Source organism: Artemia franciscana, chromosome 7, assembly GCF_032884065.1.
Source record: "Artemia franciscana chromosome 7, ASM3288406v1, whole genome shotgun sequence".
Classification (NCBI taxonomy): Eukaryota; Metazoa; Arthropoda; class Branchiopoda; order Anostraca; family Artemiidae; genus Artemia; species Artemia franciscana.
Window position 1 is genome coordinate 37,287,694 of NC_088869.1, and position 25,586 is coordinate 37,313,279.

The window sequence follows — 25,586 nt, forward strand, 5'->3', positions numbered from 1 at the left end:
GTCTCTTTTTCCCCCTTCGTAAAGGACCCTTCCTTGGTAGTGACAAGGTGCCCACCATTGTTTTCTTCCTTCCCAAGAACAGCACCCGCCAGCTTCAGACGAGCTTGGGCAGGCAATACTCATCCTTTTAAAAAGAGAAGGGAGTTACCCACCACTCCCCAGCCATAAGCCGCATGCTGCCCTTGGCCCTCAGAACTGGATTACTCCTTAAGAAATCTTTTATTGGGACACGGTCAATGCTTCATATATCCAAGGATATTGACCCCCTCCTGAGCATTATTTGGCTTCAATCCATTTAATCTCGACAGCTTATTTCACAAGATAACTTAATTCATGGTGAGACACTGGACATGATAGTTAGTGGCTGGACGATGATTGAAATCACTAGCAGTAGGTCTCTACTTGTACCTATCACTTTAAGGGGTACCACGAGAAGATTGTCAACACAATTCGCATACTCAATCAACTAGGGTCAATAATAAATTACCAATCTTGAAACCTTAAGAAATACGTATATACCATATAGTTGTTTACACTACACATATTGTATGCACTGCTTGTTTTTCGAATTTTATCAAAATCGGAGAAACTTTTCATGACTGTCAGGCTGGCACACAAAATACATTAGGTGCGTTCCGCTCTAATCACTTTGAAAAGACCATTGAACATAAACGGTTAGATATTTCTTTTAAAAAATCAAACGATTAAACTTGGAGTTATATTTAATGTTTTTGGTCGTGATAATAAGGACCCAAAGATGTTTTATTTTATCTGTTTATTATTTATTTTCTTTATTTCCCTCAAAAAATGATGAGTAGGCTACAATATAAATATAAAGAAAAGACAAATGATAAAAGTCTCAAAAGTCTTGTAAACCTTTTGATTTTGGCCAAGTCTTTCACCCTTATGGTCGTTTATTGATTCTTAAGGAATATGGTATCTGCTTAGTGCATAATCAGCTAAAAAAAAAAAAAAAAAAAAAAAAAAAAAATCAGTTTCAAGACTTCTTGTTAAAAAAAAAAATAATACATTTTTGCCAAATTGTAACCCTTTTAGCCATCATAATACGTTAAAAAAGTCAAGTACGGGAGGGCGTTGGTTCAGATGGAGCTATGTCGAGAACTATAGTTTCTGTTTCAATTACCATCCTTGTTCCATTTTTGGCTTAAACATAAGATAATGTGTTTTTTTTTTAAAGATTTTAATCTTACGTCTGTTAGTCTTTCAGTCCGAATATTCGAATTAAATAAACATTGAAAGCCACTTCACCACGTGGAGTGGAACTAGACAGTAGGGACAAGGAGTCAGACTACAGTTAGCTTTAAATAGAATACCATTTACTTAATATATAAATACATATAAAAAAAGAAAAAAAACGGATAATTTGTAATCAAGACAAAATATTTTTTATCTTATGTTAAAAAAGCAGACATGGCCAATGTGTTTTTTTTTTAGATTTTAGTCTTACGTCTGTTAGTCTTTCAGTCCGAATATTCGAATTAAATAAACATCGAAAGCCACTTCACCACGTGGAGTGGAACTAGACAGTAGGGACAAGGAGTCAGACTACAGTTAGCTTTAAATAGAATACCATTTCCTTAATATATAAATACATATAAAAAAAGAAAAAAAAACGGATAATTTGTAATCAAGACAAAATATTTTTTATCTTATGTTAAAAAAGCAGACATGGCCAATGTGTTTTTTTTTTAAGATTTTAATCTTACTTCTGTTAGTCTTTCAGTCCGAATATTCCAATTAAATAAACATCGAAAGCCACTTCATCACGTGGAGTGGAACTAGACAGTAGGGACAAGGAGTCAGACTACAGTTAGCTTTAAATAGAATACCATTTACTTAATATATAAATACATATAAAAAAAGAAAAAAAAACGGATAATTTGTAATCAAGACAAAATATTTTTTATCTTATGTTAAAAAAGCAGACATGGCCTTGAAAGCTGAAGCCTCATTCCGTCCGATCTGCCCCCCCCCCAGTAGTAGCAAGCGATGGAGAAGCAATAAGTACAACATCTGGATACACATAAACTCTGTCCTCAACATCAAGAAAGTCAAACCATGCTACAATTCTTTACAAAACAAGATCGTCCGCTTTACGCCAACAAAAGAAACATCAAACTTTTTAGCCTCTCCCAGTTCAAATTCCACAAGGATTAAACTTCAAATTTGAGTATTTCCGACATTTAAAGACTCAAATAGCTGAAAAGCCTTACTTTGCTTTCCAGTGAATCACGACAATACAAGTTAAGCTTTTAAACCGTGGGCAAGGCGACACTGTTTTTAATTTGATTATTGTACCACAATATTAAATCACTAATATTATGTTCTAGGGCTGATAAAGGTGGATTCAAACCCTTTTCTACCATAATTATCAGGAAGTATAAAATTAGACAAATATCACAATTAGCTTAAAAGGCATAAAATAAACATGAAGAGCAATAAAAATACCTGGAGGAGTAGCTGGAACAGTTGGTTCAATCTCAGCAGGCTTCAGAGAAGTTGCCAGTGGAGTGCTTGGCCCATTTACTAATACATCTCCAATATAGAAGAGAAGTTTTTGTGCACGATTTTGCGTAGGTTTAAATGTAAAAAGATCAGCATGTTCATCAATAAAATCAGTGTACAATGTCCCACTTAGAAACACATCATTCTCAAGAACGTTAAGTAAAAACGGAATATTGGTCTAGAAAAAAATTTCCATAGTGAATTACAAAGGCCGCTACAACTGGTTAGAAAGTAGCATTGGAATTTAGTAGCTTCAACAGAAGAAAAGAGGCAGAAACTGAAAAAAAAAGTTTAATTTCAATACTTTTCTTTAAATTATCATTTCTAACCCTTGGACGAAACAGATTTTTAGTGAATTTGTCTAGAGTGCGACTGAAAATTTAATTCACATACAGTTAGTGGTCATTGAAAGGCAGAAATGCCCTAAAATATAGGCCTAGAGGAAAAAATATACAAAATACTATTTGTATAAACTGCAATGTTACGTCTCAGAATAAGGAATTACACTTTATGGAAATCAAGCCAAAAAGGAGTGTTTCACACTAGACCCATTTATTCTTACTAATTGTAACCCTTTATCAAAGTGACTTACTGGCAAGAAACACAATGAGTGATACACATAATAACCATGAGAAAACAATCATTTAAAACTCAGCATAATCTATATATATATAAATAAGTTGTCTGTGGGTTATGTCTGTCCAGTGACGTAATGTTTGTGTGTCGACTGACGTCATGTTTGTCGACTGACGAAATTACAGACCGGGACATCGGGACACAAATGACAACCTGAACACCGGGACACAGGGAATATAAATGACGACCGGGACACTCAAAGAGAAATTAAATACCAGGACACCGGGACACAAATGACGACCGGGACACAGGGAATATAAATGACGACCGCGACACTCAAAGAGAAATTACAGACTGGGACACCGGGACACAAATGACGACCGGGACACAGGGAATATAAACGACGACCGGGACACAGGGAATATAAACGACGACCGGGACACAGGGACACAACTACAACGGGGACGCCGGTGGGCACAGGGGGATATATAAATGACGACGGGGACACAGGGAATGTTCGATTAGCAATCAGCATCAACAAAGCTCAAGGGCGATCATTAGAATAATGAGGTAGAGATCTGAATACAGATTGTTTTTCCCATGGACAATTTTATGTTGCATGTTCAAGAGTCGGTAAACCTGACAATCTATTTATATGCAGAGACAATGGGACAGCCAAGAATGTTGTATATTCGCAAGTTTTCCGTAGTTAAAAACATATATATATATATATATATATATATATATATATATATATATATATATATATCTATCTATATTCACAGGTGGGACAAAGGGACACAACTACAATGGCGCGTAACTAATATGGCGCGTAACGACTTACGCGCGCGGAGGGGCTTGGGGGGGCACGAAGCGCCCCCACCAACTAGGTGTTGGGGTGGCGCGAAGCGCAACCCCAACAGCTAGTAGTCTTATAGAAATTGTTGACAACATACAGAACTATTATATATAACACATACAACTACATATACAATTATTTTATAAGCCCAATAAAAACTAAACCCAATTACTTAAATCGATTAGTTCTCTGATTATCCTCATACGATAAAAAAAAAAAAAAAAAAAAAGTCTGAAAACAAATTCTAAACTTATAGAATAGGTTTTATTTGCACAATCTCACGTAGTCATAAAACTAAATGGCGCTTGTGCTTACAAAAAAAAGGATTAAATCAAACGACAAAAAAATCAGAAGACAAATAGGATAAAATCAACAATTGTTATACTTTGATACAAAGAAAGAGATGAATGAGTTGGAAAAACGATTTGTGCGTGAGGGAGGTGCTGCTAATCTGTCAATTTTCTTCGACCTAGTACTTCGATGTTTCACTAAAACTGGTGGTAGTATCGATCTATTTATCACTTCTGAGAAGATATTGGCCAAATTCAAGGATCAAACTGAGACGACGCTCATGAAGAGAGGGAATTTGTAAAGTGGATAATGCTAACTTATATTCGGTAAAAGCATCGCACAATATTACTTTGACTGCTCTTTTTTTGTATTGACTCAAGCTGGTCACTTAGGTAAATAGTGTTATTGACTTTTTGGGCCCCATACGGGACATGCATACTCTAAAATTGGTCGAATGTGCGTGAGATAGGCTATCCTTAGTTGTGTAACTGAGAAACCAAATCGACGCATTAATATGAGTGTCCGCATCGCACTATTTGCCTTTTTGATAATTGTATCGACATGAAGGCTGAAAGAGCAGTCGATGCTAAACTTGACACCAAGCACTACTGCCGAAGATTCACTAGGATAAGGAGGAGGAGGAGGGCACACAAAGTCTCTCTTCAGGGGATTAAAGCGAAGGATTTTAGTCTTTCCTTCGTTGATTTGGAGGCTGTTCGCAGTACATTCATCTTTAAAGTTGTTGATTATTTCGTTACAGAATTGGGGGACAGCCTCAGACTTCTCAACAATGTACTTCAGTAGGACTGACAAGTCGTCTACATAATTAAATCTTTCTTCGTAGCCGGAAAGGATGAAATTTATCACTGCCAAAAACAGTAGACTAGCGAGCTTAGTACCTTGTGGGGCTCCACATGTAAGCTCGACCCATTCGGAGTCGGTATCTCCTGGGAAAAGACTGTAAACGCACTGATAGCAGGCTTGTAAAAAATTGATCACTAAAAGGAGAGTATGTTTTTGCGCACCCATGGTGTGTAGATTTGTGATAGCAACGGAATGGCGAATAAGATCAAAAGCCTTTCGGTAGTCTACGAGGAGAAGGTCGACTATAGCACTTCCTCGGTCGAGCCACTTAATTCATCTTAGTCATCGTAGTCAGGACGAAATGGATTCAATCAAATCCCTTTGACAAAAACTTTAACAGTTTTGCTGGAAAAAGACATATAGAATCATAGCGTCAAAAACTAGCAGTATATCCATACTGCAGATAACAGTGCTGCTGGAAATCTTGACCCAAAAAATTAATAAAATAGAAATAAAGATGATCTATATAGTATTCCAAAGTCGGGTAAATTCACATTTAATCACATTTTTGCAGATATGCTGATGAAAAATAAACAAAGCCGACAAAGTCATCAGCCCTAGAGACGACATACGAACAGCTACAACGAATTAGATCAGTCCAACCATTTTGGTATACGCTACTTAAAGAGTTATATTACTAGTTCAAATATACAAATAATTAAGGGATAAGTAAAAATGTGCCTATTTTTGTATCTTTTTAAATCAGAAATTTTCTTTTTGTCAAAATACAATACAGACAGATTTGTACGAATAGTAGTGACTACAATAAATCCTCGACTCATTTAAGGAAACAGCAAATGAAAAGTTTTAATAGCAAAACACAAATAGAAATGAAAAAATTAAATTAATTTTTTAATGAATTATTTTGGATTATTTTCCTTTACATCGAAGTCCAGCAGTAATTAATGCTTTTACAATTTCAGTAATTGTTTTGGGAAGCTAATAATAACTTAAAAAAAAGCCTTACCTTAACACCCCGTACTCTGAATTCCCTTAAAGCTCTATTCATCTTAGCAGCTGAGCTCTTTAGATCACTGGAATGTGCAATCACCTTCACTAACAAGGAGTCATAATAAGGACTAATCATGGCTCCCACAAATGCAGAGGCTCCATCAAGCCGAATGCCTAAAGAGTAGAAAATACTTTTATTTCAAGAAGAAAGACAATAGGGCTACAAAACATAAAGAAAAAAGCTAGCAGCGGGCATGGAAAAACACAGTAAAATTGGAAGCCGGAATGAAAAAAGACAATCAAAGACAAATGATTGAGAAGAGAAAATTCATATGGAGATACAAATGATTAGTCTAACATTATAAATCTACACTCAACTGAAGATGAGCTCTAAATGGATGTTCATATAAGATTTTTTTCTGTCGTATACCAAATAGACCGTTTTATTTTGTTTTTGTTTTTATTATTATTACTAATGTTTCTTCCAACACATAGAAGCACCAACTCTTCAAGCAAAATTTTAATTTTAAGGGATGATACTTAGTCAGTTTTGAGGAAGATGTAATTTCCCCTTGGCCATGTATCCATACACACAACAACAATAGAAGAAAAAACAAATAAAAAAATCTAAATAAATAAACTAAGAATTCTAAACCTACGATTTTATTTTCATATTTTTCAATCAGTTTTGATTTATAATTTATCTGCAACTTAATTTATGTTTGCTAAATGTGCATGCATTGTGTATTTATGCGTTCTGTAATGTTTTTGAATTTAATCAAGTGACGTCTTTACTAAATAGTAACTTTTCTTCGTTATCGCTTGAAGAAAAATGTCTATTGAAGACTTAAGGAAGGAACGGGCAATCTTTAATTTTTAACCGCTTGGTACACCCCCCCCCCCATCAGATGGAAGAACGCAAGAACATAAGGTCCTGAGACCGGGAGAGCTGGGCTGCTACATATTCTAAAGATTATTTCAGAATAGGCGCGTTCGTAGGCTCAGCGTTGTAAAGCGGCCAAATTTTCATTAACAATTTCCGTAAAAAACAACTTCGTCTAGCTCTCGACTTTAATGTGTTTTATAACGTTATTAAAAATACAATTTGTATCACTTTTATTTGGTTATAATAGGCTATACAAACCAAGAAAGGGCAGAGCTCCTTTCTTTCTTTCTTTCGCTCTATTTGGTTCCCATCTACGTCTTCTTATAGTAACACAATAAGAGAAAGCGAAGACAATCTTAACAATGAACGCAGCTCAACTTTGACTCTATTACCTCCCCCCTCGCAATAAAAATACTGGAGCTATGCCCCTGACTGAGTTTGTTGAAAGTCATCGGTGAATGTCAGTATTTACCAGATTTCGGTCTTTAACCGTAACATATGCATGTATTTTTCCTCGAATACAGCTTCATACTTTATCGGGAAAATTGGCAGCCTGGGTTATTCTGGCCTTAAAAAAACGATCTAGATGGGCCAAAAGTTGAGAAAATTCACTAAGAGCCTTAATTTTAGGAAAAAAAATATGTGAGTGACGTAATTTTTATATACATTAGTATTGCAATGACATTGTCACGCTTATTACACTTGTGAAAAATAAAATATTTCATGTTTGGAGAAGTTTATACTAAATTAAAGCTTCAAGCTTAGAATATATCGTTGTTAGAAATCGCGGAAGCTTCAATAATCAGATATTTTCGAAAAGACAATAGTATGAAAAGACATTAAATTGCAAAATATTTGTACATGTTTTAACAAGGGATCACAACAGTTAAAAAACCTTGAAAAAAAAAAACCTTTTTGAACGCAACCAGTTATATATAATATCAGTAGGAAGGCCCTAAGAACGAAAATTTGCAATTATTACAAATAATTATTCTATATTTTTACAAGGGATTACAACAATTCAAAAACCTTAAAAAAGAAAACCAAAATTTTAAAGCTCAGTATATATCGTTGTTAGAAATCGGACTAACTTGAGTAATCAAATATTTTTTATCTTCCTTCATACTGAAGGAAGAAGGGAAGATTACATCTCAACTTTTCTGCAAGTTCTTACCAAGAAGTTCTTTGTGCCCTAAATTATATGAACTTCCAAAGATACATAAGCCAAATTTACCATTACGACCAATTGTTGCAAGCACTAAGTCACCAACAAGTGATCTGAGTAAGTGGTTAGTGTCATTATGTAAACCACTCATGTCGACACAAATTTCTTACGTTGAGAATTCGTCAGAACTTGTAAAAAAAACTAAAAGAAATAGAAATTTCTTCAAATTCTATAATCTCAAGTTTCAACATAGTATCAATGTATACGAGTATTGATGTAAAAGCCGCAGAAATTCCTTTTGAGAGAAAGATATTAAGAAATTTGGATTTAATTAGTGATGAAACATTTTGGAAGTGGGTGTAATTATGAATTTAGTTAGGTTGTGCAACACGTTCTCTTATTTTATTTTCAATTCAGATGGGTTTTTTTTTAGCAAGTAAATGGTTTACCCATGGGGGCCCCTTTAAGTCCTTTATTAGCAAATTGTTTTGTAGAAAATGTTGAAACAATAGCGTTAGATTCACATTTTTTAAACACAAATTTTGGGGGAAATATATGGATGACATAATTTCAGTATGGAATTATGGGGAGGAGGAATTAAAAGGTTTTTTAGAGCATTTTAATTTTTGGAGAGGTGATTTAAAATTTACAATAGAATTGGAAGAGGATAAGAATCTTCTATTTCTGGATGTTCTTCTTCTAAAAAACGAAAATAGTCTGGATTTTAAAATTTACAGAAAACCTACTAACAATAATAGATTTTCGTCGTTCTTCTCCGGTTATGCTCGCCAAGTAAAAATTGATTTAATCATGTCCTTAACTGACCGCATTTTTAGAATTTGTTCTCCAAAATTCATTGAGGATGAATTATTGTTGTTAAAAGAAATTTTAATAAGTAACCATTGTCCAGGTTGGTTAATTGACCAGACTTTTTCGAAAAGAAAGAAAACATTTCTTGAATTTTCTAACATTATTCTTAAAACAACAGAGAAGAATGATGTTTTTGTTCTTTACCACATGTTCCAGGGCTGAGTGAAAAACTTATAAAGTAATGGTCTAAAGGTAGCTTTAAGAGGTAATAATACTTTGGCTAGCTTTTTAATTTCTGGAAAGGATCGAACTTCCGTAGAGCAACAAGGTGGGGCTTATAAAATCCCATGTACTTGTGGAAGCTCTTATGTGGGACGTACTAACCAGAATTTAAAAATGAGATTACTACAACATCATAATTCTATTTCATCGTCCTTAAAGCAAAATTCCAAACCTGAGGATTTCACATCGGCTCTATCGGAACATATTTATAATTATCCAAATCATTTCATTTTGTTTGAAAATGTTTCTTTGATTTCTAGGGACCAAGGTTTAAAGCAAATTTTCAGGGAAAAAAAAAAAATTATTCAAGAATAATTCCATAAGCAGAGATACAGGTGAATTTGGATTGAATTCAATTTATGATAATTTACTAGGTCAAATAAAGTATGTCTCGCCTCACTTAAGATCTATGACCTCTGTCCACCTGATTTGTCAGATAAATCTAATTAACCGGAACCGAAAAGGTCAAAGAGATTTGGTTCCGCTGTTGCATTGAAAAAATAAGAGCAATAAACTATATGTCATTAGTTTATGTCAATAGGCATTTCACCCCCCCCCCCCAACTATGCAATTGGCTCATTATGCTTTAAAACTAAAGGTTACTTTAAAATAAATCAAAAGGTATTGTGTTTATGGTTGCCTATGAGACACCTCAAAAATATATCGAGAACGACTGGGCGTAATACGTTGAAACTTTTGGGGATACTACTATTACTACTTCTGCTCTCATAATTCCAGTTAATGAAAAGAGAGTAAGTGTATGCATGTTGTCAAAGAGCATAGATACAATTTTTTGGGAGTAATTTTAAGTCTTATTTTTCAGGTCAACTTCAGATGCTATAAAATTTAAATAAAAAATACTGTTTGTGTCAGGAGTAAAAACTGTTGAAAAAGTTTCTCCAACATATAAACAGCAACCCATACTATGGATTCTTATAGAAAAAATTGAAAAGATATAAAAAAAAAAATTCCATGAAAGCGACTTTGTCAAAAACGAACAGAAATTGATTTAAAGACCTTTTCCAAAAAACAAGTTTTCAAAGAAAAGTAAAGAGCTCCTTTAAGCCAAGAATGAGCAAAAATAAAATCAAATAAGCTTCAAAGCGTAAAACTACCACAAATCACTATAAATAAATAAATGAAACTCAAAACGAACAGAAATTACAATAAGATACAAAATTATAATAGACAAAATTACAATACACAATTATTGTAACAACGATATCTACTAAGCTTCAAACTTTTAATTTAATTTTTTTTTAGGTTTATGAATTGTTACAATTCCTTGTTAAAACATATACAAATATTTCTGCAATTACTGGCCGCAGGGCCCCGGCACTTGGCACGCGGCAAGCTTCTATATATGGATTATCATTGTCGCTTTCCTTCTAACTCTAACGATAATTTGCTGTCTTTTCAAAGATATTAATTTAAAAACTTTTTCCACAAAACAAGTTTTTCAAAGAAAAGTAAAGGGCTCCATTAAGCCAAAAATGAGCAAAAGTAAAGGCAAATAATCTTCCAAGCGTATAACTACCACAAATCACTATCAATAAACAAATGAAACTCAAAACAAACAGAAATTACAATAAATAGCCAAGCCAAACTCAAAACAAGTTAACATGAGTAGGGCTGATAACCCCAATGCCTTCTTAAGACCAGAGCACAATTTGCACTTTACTGAAAACGAAATACGTTTGAAATGTTTTCACTTTTCTTACTTTCATAAATAAGAAAATAAAAACTTTTGTGGAACAAATATCAGTATATGTTAATTAAGCTGACAATCCACGGTCGTTTTTTTTTTTTTTCAGTAAAGCTCAAATTGTGCTGAAGCTAAAAGTTTGAAGCTTAGTAGATATCGATGTTATAATAGTTGTGTATGTATTTTCGAAAACAGCTACATATTTTTTCGGGAAAATTGGCATTTTGGAATATTCTCAAAAAAAAAAAAAAACATCTGGATAAGTCAGAAGTCTGAGAAAATTCGTTAAGAGCCTTAATTTTGGTTTTTGCAAATGACGTCATGTAGGCTACTATGTTAGTACATCATAAAAGCATTTCTTATGTCATCATATAAACAATTTTTTATATGATGTCATGCATAGCAAAAACAAGATTATTGCGTTTCCAAAGCATCATTTATTTGTAGAAGTGAGCAATAATTGTGTATGTATATATGTTCTCAAAAACGAATCCATATTTTTTCAGAAAAATTGGTATTTCTTGCATAAAAAAAAGAACTGTATAGGTCGGAAGTATGAGATAAATCGTTAAGAGCCATAATTTTGGTTTTTGCAAATGACGTCGTGTGCTATGTTAGTACATCATATAAGCATTTCTTATGGCATCATATGAGCAATTTCTTATATGATGTCATGCGTAGCATAAATAAGATTATTGAATTTCCAGCGCATAAATCTATACATATAAAAATAAGTTGTCTGTCTGTGTGTCTGTCTGTCTGTCAGGTGACGTCATGTTTCTGTGTTGACTGACGTCATGAAATTAGTTGTCGTCATTTTTGCTTTGACGGCGACGTCATTCAAGATATTTAAGACATATGTTCACGTAGAAATCTATTAATGTTTAAGTTTAAAATGACTGATGAACTTACAATGGCAAAAGCCGATGAAGATGCTCAAAGAGTCTATGCCAAAAAACTTGCTGCTGATAGAGAAAGTCAAAAAAGAAAGCGTGCCGAGGAATCAAAAGAACAGCAAGGAAACAGGCTTGAGGCTAAAGAACGTAAAACCGCGCAGTTAGATGAAGATCCACCTGGACAGCGAGAGTCAAAACATATCAAAACTGAATATGATAGCGATGATGATTGGGTTTGGGATTTTGACTTGGATAAGGTCATCAATGCCTACCAGATTTCAGTTAAAAAAACAAAGGTTCTGCGATATGTATTTCATAGTGAAGCTGAAAAATAAAGAAGAAAAAGAAAACTGAAAAAAGAAAAAATGTAAAAAACTAAAAAATACTAAAAAGAAAAAACACTCAAAGAGAAATTACAGACCGGGACACAAATGACGACCGGGACAGAGGGAATATAAATAACGACCGGGACACTCAAAGAGAAATTACAGACTGGGATACCGGGACACAAATGACGACCGGGACACAGGGAATATAAATGACGACCAGGACACAGGTATTTAAGAATATCGTTCAAAGACAAATTTTTAATTGTAAGAAGACCGTTGAAAGAGAAATTTCTAATTGTAAAATGACTGAAGAACCTACAATGGCAACGGTACGACCATCGAAGTAGATAACCAGTGGGTTGTTCCATATTCCCCATTATTATCAAAAACATTTAATGCACACATAAACGTTGAATACTGTAACTCCGTAAAGGCAATCAAATACATATGTAAATACGTCAACAAAGGCAGTGACATGACAGTTTTTGGCTTGCAGCCCGAAATCAAAGATTTCGACGAAATCGTACAATATCAGGCTGGAAGATACATAAGCAGTAATGAAGCTGTTTGACGAATTCTTTCATTTCCGATACATGAACGTAGTCCAGCTGTTGTTCACTTAGCGGTACATTAACAGAATGGTCAACGTGTTTATTTCTCGGAAACCAACGTGCAACAAAGAGCCCTGAATCCACCGGATACAAAATTAACAGCTTTTTTCGCTTTGCAAAAATGATTCTTTTGCAAAAAAAATGCTGAATACTGAAGTGCCTTCGTATTACACGTGGAATACTAAATATAAAGTATTTGAACGTCGAAAACAGGGTAAGTCAGTCGACGGCCAACCTACCATCTTCAAAGATACCACGATAGGAAGACTCTACACCGTTCACCCCAATCAACATGAATGCTTCTTTCTACGCCTGCTTTTGGTGAATACTCCTTTGAGTATTTGAGAACTGTAAACAGTACTATACATGACACTTACCGTAGTGCATGCCAAGCTCTGAATTTATTGGAGAATGACCAACACTGGGATAACTGCATCAATGACGCGTGCGAAACGTCAACCCCAAGTCAAATTCGTGCATTGTTTGGCATCATTTTAACAACTTGCTCTCCATCAGCTCCTACAGAGTTATGGGAAAAATATAAGTCAAAAATGTCCGAAGATATACTCCATCGAAAACAGTTAGAGACGTCAGATATGACTTTTGATTTTACATCAGAAATTTATAACTACACTTTAGTTATTATAGAAGATTTGTGCGTACGTATGGCAAAAACACCTCTTCAGGATTTGGGAATGCCTTCACCAAACCGTATCGCTGCTGTTTCGACATGTGTAGAATTGGATCGTGAACAAAGTTACAGTACGAGTGATCTATTGTCGTATGTACAAAATAATATTTCCAAGTTAACGTCGGAACAAAAAAACATTTATGATACGATAGACTCAATTTCAGGACGTATACAACTACCTGCTGATTTCTGTAATTTAGTGACGTCCAAAAATGAATTGATTGAAAAAGCATTTCCGAATATTCTAAAAAATTATAAAAATAATAAATGGCTAAGTGAAAGAGCGATTCTCGCACCCAAAAACATAGACGTCCACGAAATCAACAATATTGTTTTGACCAAGATTCGAGACCAGGTAGTCCTTTACAAGTCAGTCGACACAGTTTTGGAACCAAATGAAGCGGTTAATTATCCATCTGAATTTTTAAATTCCATAGATCTTTCAGGTTTCCACCACACGTGCTACAACTAAAAATAGGCGTACCAATAATAATTTTAAGAAATATCAACCCACCAAAGCTTTGCAATGGCACGCGACTTGCCGTAAAAAAAAACAATGGAAAACCTAATAGAGGCCACAATCTTGATAGGGTCTTTTGAGGGTGAGGCTGTTCTTATTCCTCGCATTCCCATGATTCCAACGGATCTGCCTTTTCAATTTAAAAGATTGCAATTCCCAATTCGATTAGCATTTGCAATCACCATTAACAAAGCTCAAGGTCAATCATTAGAAAAATGTGGTATAGATCTCAATACTGATTGTTTTTCCCATGGACAATTGTACGTTGCATGTTCGAGGGTCGGTAAACCTGACAATTTATTTATATGCAGCGACAATTGGACAGCGAAGAATGTTGTATATTCGCAAGTTTTACGCAGTTAATTTGTATTGTATCTATCTATCTATCTATCTATATAAAAACGAGTTGTGTGTATGCATGTTTGTTTGTTTGTAAAAAGAGCGTTTTCATATGACGTCATTATTAGTACATACGGCTTTGTATAAGGACAGACAATGGGAAAGCCAAGAATGTTGTATATTCGCAATTTTTACGTAGTTTGAAACACATATATAAATCTATCTATATACACAGGTGGGACACAGGGACACAACTACAATGGCGCGTAACTAATATGGCGCGTAACGACTTACGCGCGCGGGGGGGCTTGGGGGGCGCGAAGCGCCACCCCAACAGCTAGTTATTTATATAATACTAGCTGTTGGTGGGAGCGGTTCGCAACCCCCTTAGCCCCCCCCCGCGCGTATGTCGTTACGCGACATAGTAGTTACACGCCATTGTAGTTGTGTCCGTGTGTCCCACCTGTGAATATAGATAGATATATAAATATGTTTTTAACTACGTAAAACTTGCGAATATACAATATTCTTCGCTGTCCCATTGTCTGTCCATATAAATAGATTGTCAGGTTTACCGACTCTTGAACATGCAACATATAATTGTCCTTGGGAAAACAATCCGTGTTCAGATCTATACTTCATTTGTGTCCCGGTGTCACGGTCAGTAATTTCTCTTTGAGTGTCCCGGTCGTCATTTATATTCCTTGTGTCCCGGTCAGTAACATACGACAATAAATCAATTGTGTTGTAACTTTGTTCACGATCCCATTTTACACATGTAGAAATAGAAGCAGTACGATTAGGTGAAGGCATTCCCAAATGCTTGAGAAGTTTGTTTGCAATAGATAAGCACAAATCTTCAATCATAACTAAAGTGCAGTTATAAATTTCTGTTGTAAAGTCCAAGGTCATATCTGACCTTTCTATCCGTATTCGGTGGAGTATATTTTCGGCCATTTGCGATTTGTATTTCTCCCGGAACTTCTGCCGGAAGACACGGGCCGTAATGTCATGTCTATGAACCGGCGATTGTCCAGGATGTAAAAGCTGTTGTATCTAATCCCAAGATGGGTTATATATAAATGTAATAAATGACGAATCATTAATCTATAGGCATAATATTTCACTGCGCTTCATTTCTTATCCATTTGTTTGTTAGTGGCCGGATTTATCAATTTAATATTAAAGTGATAGCCGTCGACTCCATCCCAAAAAATGAAAGGATATTGTAGGGCATGGTAGCATCGATGAGTTTAATAAAGACTTCTCTTTGAAACGCCTTCTTATATACTTATAATGACGTCATATACAAAGCCTTTGACGTCATATACAAATCACCGACCATAACGATTGCCACTTCGTTGATAGTTGCGTATCAGTAGGCATCAATTCGATTGCTGTTTTGAACAGAAGCACTAAATTATTATTTATGTGGAAAAGATAGATAGATAGATAAGTGTATTTCAAAAACCCGTGGGCCATATACACACAAAATATAAATAAATAACAAACAAGCAAGGAAATTAACAACAGTACGAACACGCACAAAAAAAAACAGAATCCAACGCAAAAAGTACCTAATCTAACTACAAAAGAAATTAATCATATAAAACTTTTTCTTCTTATTAAAGATTTTTCTATATATACTCCCACTCGAAATATTGTGGTTGGGTTACTATTTTGTAGAATACCCGGAACCATCAAATTAATCCCATGCAAATAAATTTCCCGTAAATCCAAGAGCACCGGGCATTTCCGGAGAAAATGATCCATGTCTTCATCATCATCTTTACAAAGAGGACAAAGATACCGCTTATCAGGACCAACTATCATTTTATTTTTGTCGAACGTTTTTTGCCTGTTCTGGATTGGAAGACAATTTGCCCTAAGCTGAATCCAACGACGTAGAATCATAGCCGGTAAATTAAGTTTAAAATAAACTTCCTCCCCAAAACTAGGTTTTGCCTGATTATAATGTTGTAGGGGTGTAGAATCAAGAACCAGCCGAATTTCAGCCAATGCTGAATTTCCTGAGTCTCTATTATAAATTGTACCTGGCTTTCTAAATTTGTTGGTACATCGCGAGAGCAAAGACCATTATTCCATAAATAAGGCATTCCTACTTTTTCTAGTAATGATTTAATTTGGGATGGCCACAAGGTTTTTAAACCACATTTCAACATCTCTTCATATGCCACTCTTAATAGTCTATCTTCATTACTCTTAGTTAACTTCAACCAGAATCTAAGCATTAAAATATACCTACGTAGCTTTAAAGAAAACAGGCCCATATCACCTTTCAAAATCCGTGAATGAGTTGTCTGATGTAAACCAAACACTCTTTTATAATACTGGAGCTGAAGGGACTCCAGTTGCTGCACCGTTTCTCCACCCCATATCTCTGCTCCATATTCTATTACGGGTAAAATGTTTGTGTTAAATATTCTTTTATGCATTTTTAGGTTTTTGATCCCCATTATCGTCGGGTTTCTAAATATAGCTGACATGGCCACCCTACCTCTCTTAATTATTTCATCAACATGACTCCTTAGGCTTCCATTTTCCGATAAGATAAAGCCTAAATATTTTATTCTTTTACTTATAAATAGTTCCTTATTATTAAATTTAAACGTATATTTTTCATCGTCCCCAACCTTCCTTTTTTTAAAAGTAACAACTTCGCTCTTTTCAGTATTCAGCCTTAACTTTTTTATATGCAAATATTCTTCTATGAGATTCAAAAGAGTCTGTAGATTTTGCGGTTTATTAGCCACCAAAGCAATATCATCTGCAAATAATAAGAGAGATAGTTTTTGAGTCCCTAGGCTAACTTTCGGAGCCCATCTATTTTCTAGAAAATTAACAACATCATTAATAAAAATATTAAACAACTTAGGTGAAAGGGTGCTGCCCTGTTTTACTCCCCGCTTAATATCAAAAAGCTTCGAAAACCTATTACCAACTTGAATGATTCCACTCACACAAGTATACATGCTCACTATCAATCTAACAAATGAATGGGGAAGGCCAATATTTAGCATGGCATCCTTCAATAACTCTCTGTCGACACTATCAAAAGCCTTATGGAGATCCAGAAATCCCACATAAAGACAAGTTTTACCCTTTCCATATTTATCTATTAATGCCTTTAAAATAAACACACTATCTGTCGTCCCCTACCCTGTCCTGAAACCTCCTTGTTCCTCATGTATTAAATTATTTGTATTTAACCAATTGGAAAGCCTGGTATCTAATATTTTCTCCAAAACCTTACTTAAAGCAGGGACAATTGCTATTAAACGATAATTTTCATGAGCCTTCGGGTTTCCTCTCTTAAAAAGTGGTATAAACAATGATGTCTTCCAAGCGCTTGGCCATTGCCCTGACCTTAACACCTTATTACAAAGAAGAACAATTATCGGTATCAAAATGGAAAGAAAATTCTTAAATAACAATATTGGTATACCATCAACACCCACAGCAGTACCACCTTTTAAATTCTTAAATATTGACTTAATCTCTTGGCCATTCACATCACCCACTAAATCGTAATCATGTTCTCTCATGGGATAAATAACCATCTCTGGGGTATGCGCTACCTCCTGAAGATCTGCACAAACACCTTCTAAATTATTTAGGTAATCAGGCCATGAATCAGCTTCCGGAACAGCCTGGGTATTAACATTTCTCCTTCCACTATCATTCTTTATATAGCCCCAAAACTTTTTAAAATCTTTATTTCTAAAATCATCAGCGATATCCAGTTTCTTCTTATGCTCGTACTCTTTTTTTTCTTTTTATTAAACTTTTATATTCTCTTCTTTTATCTTTATAATTAGCCAATTTTAGACTTTGATCTTCTGCGCTATCAAATTCATTCAAACGATTTAACAAATATTTTGCTTCTTCTTTCATTAACTTGCAATCCAAGTCAAAATATCCCTCATTCTTTTTTAATTTTTTAGTTAGGCCACATGATTCTGCACAACTGCCCATTATTTCATTTAACAGCATAATTACACTATGTGCATCTTTTTCATTGTCTTCTAACGCTTTCAAATTATTTTTTACATGCGAGTCCAAGAGCTCCCTTCTAAATGCCTCAATATCTTTATCTGTTAAATCATTTCTAATTCGTTTTCCTAAACCTATTTTTCTATATTCCGCATTATAGAAATTTTTTAGTCGTGAACCGTGTTTCGCAAACTGCCCAATCTTCACCTCAAGCATAATAGCTCTATGATCAGATCCAACTAAATCTAATACTCCCATATTTATTGATTCATTTACAAATTGCGCATTAATTAGCACATAATCTACAACACTTGGAGTTGGACCCGAAAGGCAAGTGAACTCGCCCCTACCCTTATCCTTCCCAAACCTACCATTCGCAATCATCAGACCATGTTCCCCACAAAACGCCAGGAGCTTTCTTCCCCATACATTTATTTTTCTTTTTTCATCCTTGTTGCTTCGTGGTATTCTACAACAAATTGGGACAAAATCACCTAAATCTTGGATCAACACATCTGGGATCTCAGCCTCCAGGCCGGTATAAGCATTGAAATCCCCCATTAACACACAATCCAGATCTTTATAACTTTCTTGTATTAACGAAAATTCTTCCCCTAAAATTTCCCAAGTATTTTCTCGATTGTACGAACTATTCTGTGGAGGTATATACACTACACCCAAAATTAATTGCTTCCCACATTTCAAATAAATAGACAGCCAAAGCAAGTTTTCAGATCTACTACTAATTCTCTCATAGCCGTCAATAGCAGATGCTTTAACCAAAACCAAAATGCCACCATAATGTCTATTATTTCTTGCTACATTACGCACGGTCTGTTCAACGAAATACCCGGGGAGAGGTGATATAGGAGAACAATCGTTCCATGTTTCAATGAGCGAAATCACATCAAACGAAAATAAATCGTCATATAAATAGGTCAACTTATCACGCAATCCTTGTATGTTCCATGACACTAGACTCAGTATATGGCCCTCTATATCCTATGTTTCTACGCCTTCTGTTAGCACGTTAACATCACTAACCTTTGGTTGAGATTGCTCGTTACTAGTCTTAGTCGGGGGAAAGGCAACATGATAATACTCACGAGTGCGGTTATTTATATCCGCTAACTCACTTCGGTGTTTATTGTAATAAAAATCACGTGAAAAACCACCACGATGTCTATCATTAAACTTCTTTCTTGGCGAATGGCTTCCTTTGGGTGCTACATTACGAGTACCTGGTCGAAACAAGTCATTTGGGCTGACAATAGCACTAGAAGGTCTTCTAGCTGTCGATACTGCCTGAGGAGTGGTGGTCGATGGTACTAATGTCTCAGTATCACTATCACTGGCATCACTAACTAGCCTCATCGGAATATTATTGGGATCATTTGGGAGCCTAGCACTAAAGAGTGGACCAGAATTTTGTACTGGCTTCAAATTACGCTTAATCTCGACTATTGAATTTCCATCATACCTGAATATTCGGCCTTCGATGAATAGTTTGTCACCTCGTAATTTTGCATCACGGCCATCATTTTGCGCAGTAGTTAACATTTCCTTTAAATGTTTACGGGCCTCCCTTTGTATAGCTGTGTAATCCGGAGCCACCGATAAACCAAACCTTCTTAATACGGAGCTGTTTCTTAAAATATAGTCTCTGATTTCAACCGAGTTTAGCTTTACTACTATCGGCCCTGATTTCAATCTAAAAATGTCACGTATATCACTTCGATTTATCCCGAGAGACGGCATAGTACGATTTAATAACCCCGTTATTTCTTGCTTCAGAGTATAATCGCCGAGTTGTTGAGGGGTGTAATTATAGAAGATTAAATTCGTTCTTTTCTGCTCTGCTTCGAGCTTGTTGGCTCGTTCATAAGAGACTGCTAGGTTAGATTTCACATTTTCCAGCTCTTTTTTAATTTCATCATTTGTCTTAGCATTGTTAGATAACTGCGTAATAATGTTACTTAACTGTACTTGTATGGCATCAATGCTATCCGAAAGTTCAGGAATCGTATTAACTTTCTGCGAAAGCACCGGTAATAAATCCAGTTTAAAATTAATTTCTTGCAAGAACTGGGCACTTTGCATTTTCTCGGCCTCTCGTGTTTGGACTGCCATTTACACCCTTATAAACTTATCAAAGTGCAAAATGTAAAACCTTTATCACTCCTTGATTTGATCCAGTATCGTTAATTAGCAATAAGACTTTTTTTCACCATTCGAAAAAAATCACAATATTGGCTCAAAGCCAGGCGGGAGAGAAACTTTATTTCAATCTTGGTTTAAACTAGTTAGTTACAATTTGTCTAAATGTAAGCATGGATGTTATCCAAAAGAAATGAAATCTGGTTTTGTTGTTAACTCCTTGAACTCTGAATGAAAACTGACTGGGAAACTGATATGGACTGATATTGCAACTGGGAAACGATAGTCCTTTTCTCTCGTCACTATGAAATACATATCGCCGAACCTTTGTTTTTTTTTTTACTAAAATCTTGTAGGCATTGATGACCTTATCCAAGTCAAAATCCCAAACCCAATCATCATCGCTATCATTTTCAGTTTTGATACGTTTTGACTCTCCCTGTCCAGGTTGTTTCAGGTTGCTCTTGTGATTCATCGGCACGCTTTCTTTTGGTGATTTCTCTTTGAGCACGCAAGCCTGTTTTCACGCTGTTATTGTGATTCCTCGGCACGCTTTCTTTTCATACTTTCTCTATTAGCCGCAAGCCTGTTTTCACGCTACTGTTGTGATTCCTCGGCACGACTTCTTTTCTTACTTTCTCCATTAGCCGCAAGCCTTTTGGCATTAGCTCTTTTAGCAGCTTCCTCGGCATTTTCTTCTGCCATTGTAGGTTCTTCTGTCATTTTAAGATCTATATTAACAATTTCTCTTTGATGTTGTGATTCCTCGGCAAGCTTTCTTTTCATACTTTCTCTATTAGTCGCAAGCCTGTTTTCACGCTGTTGTTGTGATTCCTCGGCACGCTTTCTTTTCTTACTTTTTTCTATTAGCCGCAAGCCTTTTGGCATTAGTTCTTTGAGCAGCTTCATCGGGCTGTTTCTTCTGCCATTGTAGGTTCTTCTGTCATTTTAAGATCTATATTTAGAACATTTCTCTTTGAAAGGCCTTCTTATATACTTATAATGACGTCACATACAAAGCCTACAATCATAATGCTCAATCCTTATAATGACGTCAGTCGACAAACATGACGTCAGTCGACACACAAATATGACGCCAGTCGCCACACAAACAACTTATCTATCTATAAAAAATAAGTTGTTTGTCTGTGGGTCTGTCGAGTGACGTCATGAAGTTAGTTGTCGTCATGTTTGTTATGACGATGACGTCATTAAAAGTATTTAAGAAAATCGTTCAAAGACAAATTTTTAATTGTAAGAAGATCGTGGACGGAAAAATGTTTAATTGTTAAAATGACTGAAGAGCCTACAATGGCAACAGCCGAGGAAGCTGCTCAAAGAGTCTATGCCAAAAAACTTGCGGCTAATAGAGAAAGTAAGAAAAGAAAGCGCGCCGAGGAATCACAAGAACAGCAAGAAAACAGGCTTGCGGCTAAAGAACACTGGACAGCGAGAGTCAAAACATATCAAAACTGAAAATGATAGCGATGATGATTGGGTTTGGGATTTTGACTTGGATAAGGTCTCAATGCCTACCAGATTTCAGTTAAAAAAACAAAGGTTCGGCGATATGTATTTCATAGTGACGCTGAATAATAAGAAGAAAAAAGAAAACTGAAAAAAGAAAAAAGGTAAAAAACTAAAAAAACTAAAAAGAAAAACACTCAAAAAGAAATTACAGACCGGGACACAAATGACGACCGGGACAGAGGGAATATAAATGACGACCGGGACACTCAAAGAGAAATTACAGACTGGGATACCGGGACACAAATGACGACCGGGACACAGGGAATATAAATGACGACCAGGGACACAGGTATTTAAGAATATCGTTCAAAGACAAATTTTTAATTGTAAGAAGATCGTTGAAAGAGAAATTTCAAATTGTAAAATAACTGAAGAACCTACAATGGCAACACCCAAGGAAGCTGCTCAAAACGAATGTATTTTAAGCCGAAGTAGCTGAGTTGGTAAAGCGTTATGTTTCAAGTTCTAGGTCCGAGAGGCTCCAGGTTTGAACCTTGGCTTTAGCATTAATACAAAAGAAGAAGAAAACTAAAAAAGGTAAAAACTACAAAAAAAACTAAAAAGAAAAATACTAAAAAAACTAAAAAAAGCTAAAAAACTAAAAACAAAAAAAACAAAAAAAGGTAAAAAAACTAAAAACTAAAAAAGAAAAAAAAAACTAAAAAAAACTAAAAAACTAATAAAAAAAACTAAAAACTGAAAAAGAAAAAAAAACTAAAAAAAGGAGAAAAAACTGAAAAATAAAGGAGAAAAAGAAAACTAAAAGCCGGGACACAGGGAACATAAATGACGACCGGGGCACTCAAAGAGAAATTACAGACCGGGACAGTGGGACACAAATAACGACCGGGAGATATAAATGACGACCGGGACACTCAAAGATAAATTACATACCGGGACACCGGGACACAAATGACGACCGGGACACAGGGGAATATAAATGACGAAAGGGACGCTCAAAGAGAAATTACAGACTGGGACACTGGGACACAAATGACGACGGGATACTGGGAATATAAATGACGACCGGCACACAGGGAATGTTCGATTAGCAATCACCATCAACAAAGCTCAAGGGCAATCATTAGACTAATGAGGTATAGATCTGAATACTGATTGTTTTTTTCCATGGACAATTTTATGTTGCATGTTCAAGAGTCGGTAAACCTGACAATCTATTTATATGCACAGACAATGGGACATCCAAGAATGTTGTACATTCGCAAGTTTTACGTAGTTAAAAAACATATATATATCAATAACGAAAAGAGAAATCTTTTCTCTTTTATCTATATTCACGGGTGGGACACAGGGACACAACTACAATGGCGCGTAACTAATATGGCGCGTAACGACTTACGCGCGCGGGGGGCTTGGGGGGGGGGGCGGACGACACAATTGCGACGACACAAATACGGGCAGCTAAAGCAAAGGCCATTGCTAAACTGTGTGAAGTAATCAAAATACAAAAATTTGTCGAAATGAAAATGAAGAGCAATGACACGTGCGGTTAGAAGATATACGAGAACGACAATTAGAGTGTGACAAAAATGAAAATGAAGAGCAAAGACACACGCGATTAGAAGACATGCAACACCGAGCAAGTAGGCAAGTCAAAAATGAAAATGAAGAGCAAAGACAAACGCGATTAGGAGACATGCAACACCGAGCAAGTAAGCGAGTCAAAAATAGAATTGGTTAGAATGTATGCGAAAACGAGCATGTGAGCGAGTCAAAAATCAAAATGAAGAGCAAAGACACACGCGGTTAGAAGAAAGCAACGGCGTGTCAATAATGAAAATGAAGAGCAAAGACAGATGCGGTTAGAAGACATGCGGCACCGAGCATATGAGCGAGTCAAAAAATGAAATTGAAGAGTAAATACCTACGCGGTTAGAACAGCGGCGGCGTGTCAAAAATAAAAATGAAGAGCAAAGACACACGCGGTTAGAAGACATGCGACACTGAGCATGTGAGCGAGTCAATAAAAATCAACTGGAGAGCGAGAATCGAAATGTGTCAAAATTGAAAATGATAGCGATGACGACTGGGTTTGGGATTTTGACATGGATGAGGTCATCAATGCCTATTATACCTCTGTTAAAAAAAAAACAAAGGTTTGGCGATATGTATTTCATAATGACGAAAGACAATCCGAGGTAAAGCGAACCAAACAAATTGAAAATGATAGCGATGATGATTTGGTTTTGGATTTTGAGATGGACAGGCACAAGGTCATCAATGTCTACCATACCTTTGAAAATCAGAAACCTGGACTAGATAATCAGTTGGAAGAAGAAGAAATTTTTTGTACCACCACCTGAACAATTCAAACAATCAAAGATTCAGTGATATGTCTTTCATAATGACAAACGACAAGCTAAGGCAAAAGTTAAAGGTCCAATAAAAAACAAAGTAATTTTACAAGGCATTAGGTCCATTCAATTTGATTCCAATTTAAGGTCCATTTGGACGTCATGACATCAAAAAAAGGCTCAAATTGTTTGCGTTTAGAAGACAAGCGACAATGAGAATCTATATACAGAAGCCTGCCGCATGCAAAGTGCCAGGGCTGGCGGCGAAGCGCTCCCGGTAGATATCTATATATATAAAAATAAGTTGTCTGTCTGTCAGGTGACGTCATGTTTCTGTGTCGACTGACGTCATGAAGTTAGTTGTCGTCATTTTTTGCTATGACGGTGACGTCATTAAAGATATTTAATCATGAAGTTAGTTGTCGTCATTTTTTGCTATGACGGTGACGTCATTAAAGATATTTAAGACATATATGTTCACGTAGAAATCTATTAATGTTTAAGTTTAAAATGACTGATGAACTTACAATGGCAAAAGCCGATGAAGATGCTCAAAGAGTCTATGCCAAAAAACTTGCTGCTGATAGAGAAAGTCAGAAAAAGAAAGCGTGCCGAGGAATCAAAAGAACAGCAAGGAAACAGGCTTGAGGCTGATAGAGAAAGAAAGAACAGAAAGCGTGCCGAGGAATCAAAAGAACAGCAAGGAAACAAGCTTGAGGCTGATAGAGAAAGAAAGAACAAAAAGCGTGCCGAGGAACTACCAGAGCAACGCGAAAGCAGACTTTGCTGCTAAAAGAGAAAGGGAAAAAAGAAGGCGTGCCGAGGAATCACAAGAACAGCAAGAAATCAGGCTTGCTGCTGATATGATAGAGAAAGTAAGAAAAGAAAGCGTGCCGAGGAATCAGAGCAACCTGAAAGTTATCGCCTGGCATTCAGGTACAGCCCAGTCGATGGTTATAGCTATAAATACGTCAACAAAGGCAGCGACATGCCAGTTTTTGGCTTGCAGCCCGAAATCAAAGATTTCGACGAAATCGTATAATATCAGGCTGGAAGATACATAAGCAGTAATGAAGCTGTTTGGCAAATTCTTTCATTTCCGATACATGAACGTAGTCCAGCTGTTGTTCACTTAGCGGTACATTTACAGAATGGTCAACGTGTTTATTTCACGGAAACCAACGTGCAACAAAGAGCCCTGAATCCACCGGATACAACATTAACAGCTTTTTTTTCGCTTTGCAAAAATGATTCTTTTGCAAAAAAACT

At 35.8% G+C, this 25,586-nt stretch overlaps 2 protein-coding genes across 6 annotated transcripts in view; both read right to left on the bottom strand.

Annotated features, from left to right (window-relative positions):
• LOC136029681 (pyruvate carboxylase, mitochondrial-like) overlaps window positions 1-18,876 on the bottom strand; it is a gene marked incomplete at its 3' end in the record, with an annotated part of 46,226 nt that extends 27,350 nt beyond the window's left edge. Inside the window, 5 exon segments of the mRNA XM_065708183.1 lie at window positions 2,470-2,704; window positions 6,084-6,241; window positions 8,128-8,231; window positions 15,221-15,357; window positions 18,322-18,876. Of these exon segments, the coding sequence (XP_065564255.1) occupies window positions 2,470-2,704; window positions 6,084-6,241; window positions 8,128-8,231; window positions 15,221-15,357; window positions 18,322-18,876 (1,189 nt within the window).
• LOC136029228 (uncharacterized) overlaps window positions 1-25,586 on the bottom strand; it is a 497,253-nt gene that overhangs the window by 430,306 nt on the left and 41,361 nt on the right. The window lies entirely within an intron of this gene.